The 8,659-nt window shown below is 38.0% G+C and overlaps 1 protein-coding gene across 1 annotated transcript in view; it reads right to left on the bottom strand.

Annotated features, from left to right (window-relative positions):
- Window positions 1-8,659, bottom strand: part of LOC106875605 (telomerase protein component 1) — a 214,501-nt gene that overhangs the window by 138,121 nt on the left and 67,721 nt on the right. Inside the window, exons 23-27 of the mRNA XM_052966744.1 lie at window positions 8,332-8,574; window positions 6,515-6,628; window positions 4,299-4,422; window positions 3,317-3,502; window positions 1,351-1,523 (exon numbers count right to left, since the gene is read on the bottom strand). Of these exons, the coding sequence (XP_052822704.1) occupies window positions 1,351-1,523; window positions 3,317-3,502; window positions 4,299-4,422; window positions 6,515-6,628; window positions 8,332-8,574 (840 nt within the window). The remainder of the gene's footprint in view (window positions 1-1,350; window positions 1,524-3,316; window positions 3,503-4,298; window positions 4,423-6,514; window positions 6,629-8,331; window positions 8,575-8,659) is intronic.

The raw sequence follows: 8,659 nt of genomic DNA, 5'->3' as shown, positions 1-8,659 counted from the left end.
ATTATACACGCACACAACATATCCACTCACAAGTCACTGGTTAACCCAGGGGCCATCATAGGAGACACCTGCCCAAATTCCTATACAGCTGGACTGAATATACAACCATATGGTTTACAAAGCATTAGGGTGGAAGTTAGATGGACTGTTGATTAATCCTAATTAGAATTTTAATTTTTGGTCAGCAGGTGTGGCTGTGTGGTTAAGAAACTTGCTTTGCAACTGCATGGTTTTGGGTTCAATCCCACTGCAAAGCACTTTGGGCAAGTGTCTGCTACTATAGCCCCGGGCCAGCCAATGCATTGTGAATAAATCTGGTAGACAGACACTATGTGGAAGTTCATCATGTGTGTGTGTGGAGTGTGTATGTATCATCATCATCGTTTAACATCCGTTTTCCATGCTAGCATGGGTTGGACGATTTGACTGAGGACTGGTGAACCGGATGGCTACGCCAGGCTCCAATCTGATTTGGCAGAGTTTCTACAGCTGGATGTCCTTCCTAACGCCAACCACTCCGAGAGTGTAGTGGGTATATATATGTTTATGTATGTGTGTGTATATATGTGTGGAAATATATATGTATGTATGTATGTGTGAGTGTTTGTGTATGTATATGTGTCTGTGTGTGTGTTTGTATTTGTGGTTGTCCCGTGCTTGGTTTGTTTATGCCTCCACAACTTAGCAGTTCGACAAAACAAGCCTACTGATAAAGTACAATTAAACCTTTCAGGGCAGTGCTCCAGTATGGCCACAGTGTAAATGAGCAAAAACAAACAAAAGAAAAAGAAAATAAAAACACATTCACAAACTGATTTTTTCTGCTTCTGACAAGCAATAAAACATAACAAGCAAGCTTGACATTCTTAAACAGTCAGGAGTGGCTGTGTGGTAAGTAGCTTGCTTACCAACCACATGGTTACGGGTTCAGTCCCACTGCGTGGCACCTTGGGCAAGTGTCTTCTACTATAGCCTTCGGCCGACCAAAGCCTTGTGAGTGGATTTGGTAGACGGAAACTGAAAGAAACCTGTCGTATATATGTATATATATATATATATATATATATATATATGTATGTTTGTGTGTCTGTGTTTGTCCCCCCACCCCACACACATCGTTTGACAACCGATGTTGGTGTGTTTACGTCCTTGTAACTTAGCGGTTCGGCAAAAGAGACCGATAGAATAAGTACTAGGCTTCTAAAGAATAAGTCCTGGGGTCGATTTGCTCGACTAAAGGTGGTGCTCCAGCATGGCCACAGTCAAATGACTGAAACAAGTAAAAGAGTAAAAGAGTCATAGACACATCTTAGAACAGATATTACAGAAAAATATTTATAAATATCTTACTTGTATTCTTTCGGGACGGAACCTTCTAAATTATTGCTGTTTTTCATTTGGTAACAGAAGCGTTTCAAAACTAACATGATATTCGTAGAATCTGGTGCGATGCCAGTGATATTTACCAGAACATTAGGTGCTTCAGCGTATTGTTTAGAAATGCATTCTTGTACAAGCTTACACTGAAAAAGGAAAGAAAAGAACATTATCATCATCATTTTACATCCGTTTTTCCATGCTGGCAAGGGTTAGATGGCTTGACTGCAGCAGACTCCAGTCTGTTTTGGCTTAGAACATTATCATCATCATTTTACATCCGTTTTCCATGCTGGCATGGGTTAGATGGCTTGACTGGAGATGGTAAGCCAGACAGCTGCACCAGACTCCAGTCTGCTTTGGCTTAGTTTCTATGGTTGGATGACCTTCTTAATGCCAACCACTCTACAGAGTGTACTGGGTGTCTTTTACGTTCCACTAGCATAGCATCAAACTGGAACCCGGTGTAGCTTTCCTGCTTACCAGTTCCGGTCAAACTGTCTAACCCATGCCAGCATGCAAGACAGATGCTAAATGATGATGATGATGATACACAGAGAAATATCCTGACTAACGTAAACAGAAAGAGAGGAAAAGATAGAGGGGGGGGCAGAAAGGAAAGAGAGAGAGAGAGGTAGAAAGGAAAGATGGAGAGAGAGAGAGGTAGAAAGGAAAGATGGAGAGAAAGAGAGGCAGAAAGGAAAGATAGATAGATAGATAGAGAGAGAGAGAGAGGCAAAAAGGAAAGATAGAGTGAAAGAGAGAGGCAGAAAGGAAAGAGAGAGACAATGGTGAGAGAGTGTGTGAGAGAGAGAGAGAGAGAGAGAGAGAGAGAGAGAGAGGAAGAAAACAAAGGGAACATTAAAATGAGAGATACATGAAAACATCCCATGTCAAACAAGTCAGCATCGAATCTGGAATGCCAAATAGGTGCCTCCAGAATGGTTGTACCAAAATGTCTCATATACCTCTGAGAGCATAGTATTCAAAGTAAGAATGGGGATGATGAAAAGAGAGTAACCACTGCAGGCAACAAAGCATTCCCTCTCTTCAAGTGAAAGGGTGTTTGTGCATAAAGTGGTGGTGGTGGTGGTGGTGGTGGGGATATTGCAAAGCAGCAAAATGTGTGCATTTAATAAAGGGAACATGCAAAAGCTGAAGAGAAAAAAAGAAACGATGCATGCGTGTGTGTGTGTGTAATGTTAGTGTGCGTAAGCAAACAGCAAAGGACAGATAAGATGATAGGAAAAAAAACTGAATATAAGAGAAATCACATGTAGCGCTCATGGAAAAGTAGGCACTAAAATAATGATGGCGGTGGTGGTGGTGGTGGTGGTGGTGATGACAGCGGTGGTGATGACAGCGGTGGTGATGACAGCGGTGGTGCTGGCAGTCATGACAGCGGCAGTGGTGACAGTAGCGGTAGTGGTGGTAGTGGTGATGGTGGTGGTGATGGTGACAGCGGTGGTGATGGTGATGGTGGTGATGGTGATGGTGATGGTGGTAGTGGTAGTGATGGTTAAGTGGTGGTAGTGGCAGCAGTAGTGGTGGTGACAGTGGTGGTAGTGGTGTTGGTGATGATGATGAAGAAACAAGAACAGGGGAAGAACAGAAAGAAAAGATGCATATAACAAAAAAAAACAAAAACAAAGGAGAGAATGAATGGAAATAATAAAAAAAAAAGTTAAGCAGCAAAGAAGATAGATGAATGAATGAATGAATGAATGAATGACTAAATGAACAGATGGATGGATGGATTGGTCAATGGATGAATGGATGGATGGATGGAGGGAATTAAATTAAAACAAAAGAAACAAAAAAGGAAAAAAGGAAGAATGAAAGAATCAGAAGAATATGGAAACAACAAAAAGTAAGAAAGAAAGGAAAAAAAGAGAAAAAATCTATTAAATGTAGATAAAAATAAATAGTGAAAACTCACGAGAAAAGCAGATTTTCCGCAGCCAGCTTTTCCTTCAATCAACAGAATGCCGGAGGACATTTGCTTAATTTTGCCTAAACAATTTTCCAGCAGAGCTTTTCGACCAATAAACAAAGCCTGCTGCTTCTCAACAAATGCCTGATGTAAGTTCTTCATCTGGGTTTTGACTGTGTTCTTCGTAGCTGGCTGGAAATTAAGAAACAAATGTATTAGACATCTGAAATATACTCTTTTTTTACTCTTTTACTTGTTTCAGTCATTTGACTGCGGCCATGCTGGAACACCGCCTTTAGTTGAGCAAATCGACCCCGAGACTTATTCTTTGTAAGCCTAGTACAAGCACATTGTTCCGGGTTCAGTCCCACTGCATGGCATCTTGAGCAAGTGTCTTCTACTATAGCCTCGGGCCAACCAAAGCCTTGTGAGGGGATTTGGTAGATGGAAACTGAAAGAAGCCCGTCGTATATATGTGTGTATATATATATATAGATATATATATATATATATATATGTGTGTGTGTGTGTGTGTGTGTGTGTGTTTGTGTTTGTCCCCCCAACATCGCTTGACAACCGATGCTGATGTGTTTACGTCCCCTGTAACTTAGCAGTTCGGCAAAAGAGACCGATAGAATAAGTACTAGGCTTACAAAGAATAAGTCCTGTGGTCGATTTGCTCGACTATAAAGGCGGTGATCAAGCATGGCTGCAGTCAAATGAATGAAACAAGTAAGAGAAAAGAGTATACAGCAATCTAAAGCCTGAAAGAGATGGGCTTCTGTCACAGGCCTGTGAAACTTTAAATCACATGGAACCATAGCAAACTGTTTTAATTAATGTGTGTGTGTGCGTGTGTTTGCATGCACATGTGTGCATGTGTGCATGTGCACACGTGTGCCAAAGCAGACAACTACGAAGCATTTTAATATAATCTGATTTTAAAGAATCAAAAGAGGGAAAAAAAACAATCCAAAATCATCTCTACCTGATTGTCAATGTGCAAGGACTTCACTGCATTCTGTAATTGATTAAAAACTCGTTTTGCAAAACATTCCAAACCTGATGCAAATGGGACACCATCTTTCATTCCACCCCATTCAGCAGGATATCTAAAATGAAGAATACATGAACATTTGTTTACTCAATGTACAAGAATGTATTGATATGCAAATTTTAGAAGATGAAGTCTCATCTTAAGTCAAATTCTTTGTTGTTGAGGATCTAACGAGGTTTTTCAGACAAGAGATTAATGCATTTTTATAAAACTAAATTTGGATGTAAGACATAAATGAGAGTTGAGAGAGAATTTGAAATTAAATAAATGGTTATTGTGGAGTAGTTGGGAATTCATAGCAAAATAATTTCTATAGGACACATGGAAACATCAACACCATCATCAATAATAGTGCTGTCTCACACACACACACACACACACACATATATATAGATGTGGGGTGGGGCAAAAGGTCACATACAAAAATAAGTTCAATACACTCTGGAGTTGTCAAAGACATACTTCAATTTTTCTAAAATTGCTTCAAATAATAAATAAGATAAATTCAATGAAAAAATAAAATTGAATGAAATAAAAAATCGAATAAAATAAAAACTTGAATAAAATAATAAATAAAATAACGAATACACACAGGTACATGAACAAAATGAATAATCCATTCTAATATAGGTACAGGGTGTCCCAAAATCACTGATGGGTTTTGATTTTTAATAACTTCCTTAACTTGACAAATAAATACATGAAATTTTGATACAATATAAAGGACATAATGGAAATTAATATGTACAAGTTAAATTTTGCAACACCACTACATTACATATGAAAAATGATATTGCTTAAATGGCAGCCATTTTCGGTTTCGCACATCCATGCTCTTTCCAAAACTTGCACCATAACACCCTCAAGAGTCTCAGATCCTACGTCTCCGATTTCTTTATTGATGTTCTCCTTCGGTTGCACTAGGGTCTCCAGTTTGTTGATGTAGAACCTTTCTTTCAGGGATCCCCACAAGACAAAATCTGGGCTAGTCAAGTCATTGCTAGGGTTGAGGGAATTTCTATGACTAAGTGAAGGCAAAGATACCTGCATGGCTACTCACATCTAGCAGGGGGAAAATAAGGGACAGAAAGGGAAAATGATCAGTAGGAGTTGTAAGACTTAAGATAATGGTGATAAAGTACCCAGCGAGGAGGGGGGGCAGCACAAGATACTGGCTGTGGAGAAGCAAATGGGTGGTAAGGCAAATGGCCAAAATGGGTAGGCTTGAAGGATGGATTAAACAAGGACCATGAACTCGGGAGGCAAGAGGGATGCAGAAGAGTGGAAGCAATGAGCAACATATACATATATGAAGCTTACTTTCACTATTATAAAACACACACACACACATTATATAGCAGTGCTTCTCAAATTATTTGATGTGGCATATCAGCAGTTTTTTTTTTTTTTTTTCCAATGTGCCAGGGACCAGTAATATTTCTCAGTAATATTAAATTATACCAGAAACAATATATATAATTTACGTTTATATATTCGTTTTGCAAGATTCTTGATGTGAAATTGTGTGTTGAAACAGATATTGTTGTATTTGGGGATGGTCATGTTGTGAGTTTAGCCAATAAAAATACATGCACTATTATATTTGGTGTTAATTTGCTTCAGCTTTATGTTACATTTATCGTATTTCGTCCAGAGTTCTTTCGTCACACTTCTGTGACCTCATCAGTGGTCCTTTGCTTTCTTCTTTCTTATTTGTGTGTCTTTCCTTACTGACAATCAGCCATTTTGTCACAAATAAGAAAGAAGAAAGCAAAAGACCACAGATGTGTGACGAAAGAACTCTGGACGAAATACGATTAATGTAAAATAAAGCTGAAGCAAATTAACACCAAATATATAGTGCGTGTGTTTTTATTGGCTAAACTGGCAACATGACCATCCCCAAATACAAAAATATATATAATGAATATAATATAAAAGTTGACAATTCTTTTTTATCTTATATCTATTTTGTAAACAAATAATACAATATTACATAAGCATTTTATAGTGTTTCTTTCTTTTCTGGAAACTCGCCACATACTGGCAGCTGATGGCTCTCAGACTGGCACCGGTCTGTGGATCACCACTTTGAGTAGCACTGTTATATAGGATCAAACATTTATTAAATACAAATAATGTCTTACCCATTGCAAACATCAAAACCAGATCTTTTAATTCTTTCTTTAAGTGAATCCATTTTTGCTTGCTTATCACTGTTTTCAGCAACAAAATTCTTCATCCATTTCTTTGGAACTTTCCTGCAAATACCAAAAGCTGAACTATTATTGAGGAATCTATTAGAAGAATGACAATTTAAACGAAAGAAACTACACAACTGAATTAAATCAGATGTAATGAATAAATAAAAATAGATGCTTGCGTCTGAGGAATACTCATTTGACTCCTGTAGCTACCTGCTGGCAACTTTTTTTCCATGTTGCATTTGTTAAGCTATTATTTAGCATTAAAATTGATGGTAAATATTGTCAGGGACCATTTAGCATAATGGTTAGGGCACTCAACTGGCATCTGACTTCCATAGCGACTTGCTGGCAACTTTTTTTTTTCATTTTATAAGGATAAATACCCAATTTTTCTCTGCCATTCTTGCAACTCAAAATTTACTTTTTTGCCTGACTGGAAATTTGTTTTAATTCATTTACATCTTTTTTTTTTTTTCTGTGCTTGTAAAGATAGCAGGGTATATTTGCTTGATGCAGAGTAGGTGGGGGGGGGGCTTGCATGTTAGTTTAATCACCATGAAACAGAAAATGTAAGGTAGAGGAAAAGAGAGAAGGAGAGGGGAAAGTCATTTACTGGCAAATTCAACAGACAGCTGATATATAACTGCTCAACATGCTAAAAACAGAAGTCAAATCCCATACAAATCTCATACAGATCACACCATAACTTCGTAAATAAAACAATATTGAACAATATAGTTTCTGATATATGAATGGAATATTACCCGCTGAGCAATGTTTCTGCAAGTGAATAATAATAAAAACAATAATAGTTTCAAATTTTGGCACAAGGCCAGCAATTTCAGGGGAGTGGATAGGTCGACCACAATACTCAACTGGTACTTATTTTATTGACTCCAAAATGATAAAAGGTAAAGTCAACCTTGGCAGAATGTGAACTTAGAATGCAAAAGTAGACACAATGCCACTAAGCATTCTGTCCCGCATGCTAATGATCCTGCCAGTATACCACCTTAACAACAACAGCAACAATAATGATGATGATGATGATGAATATTTGCATATTGTTAACACATCTAGGCAGGTTCAGACACAAAAATATGCTGGTCACTGTAGTGTACGTCACAGGTGTATAACTTTTCCCTTTTATGACAACAAAGTATTCAACACACTTGGCTTAATGGTGCACAGCATTCTGAAATACCAGTGTTTTGACATGTTGTGACCGGTCATCCAGAAGTTACCAGAACTCTGAGCCTGAACAAAGCTGCTGGCTTTCAGCGAACAAATTGTTTGTTGATCAGTGCTTATATCTGCCAACCGATAAAGAAAAAAAAAATCATTATCTGCACAGTGTATAGTGAGAGCTAGAATGAATATATGCTTCCTTGTTGTTAGTATGCCTAAGTAGGTTCAGATGAAGGATATGTTGATTGCTGTAGGGTATGTCACAGAAAATAACTTCTCCCTTTTTACAATGACAGCGTGTTCAACACATTCAGCTCATTGGTGCATAGCATTCGGATGCCAATGAATCTATATGCAAATATGCAAATAGGAGGAGTGGGAGAAGGAGGAGGTTGACAATAATGATGGCAACAATGACGACAGCTAAGAACATCGATGTTACCAAATATGATGATGATGATGATGATAAAGATGACAGCTGCATACGTACAAAATAATCCAATCAGTGAAATATAGCAGAAAAGAAAAAAACAAAACAAAAGAAGTGATCTAAAAGTATATACACTTACAATGAAAACTGGTCATTTCGGATGTAGAAGAAAGCAGTTTTTTTTGTTGCATCAGGACGTGAAAGTGCAGCAATGTGCATTTCTAATTCTGTAATAGATGGCTGTCCTTCATATTCACGTACCCAATCAAAGTCTGAATTAGCAGGAATATTCTCTTTATTTGGCACCCAGCCATAACGTTCTCCAAGAATTCCAATAAATAAATCGCTGTTTGCTGCTTCAGCCAAGCAGATAGCAAGATTTCTGAAAATAGAAATACACCATGTACGCGCGCGTGTGTGTGTGTGTGTACACACACACACACACACACACACACACATATATATAT

Source organism: Octopus bimaculoides, chromosome 3 (genome assembly GCF_001194135.2).
Source record: "Octopus bimaculoides isolate UCB-OBI-ISO-001 chromosome 3, ASM119413v2, whole genome shotgun sequence".
Lineage (NCBI taxonomy): Eukaryota > Metazoa > Mollusca > Cephalopoda > Octopoda > Octopodidae > Octopus > Octopus bimaculoides.
This window is presented reverse-complemented; position numbering and strand designations above follow the sequence as displayed.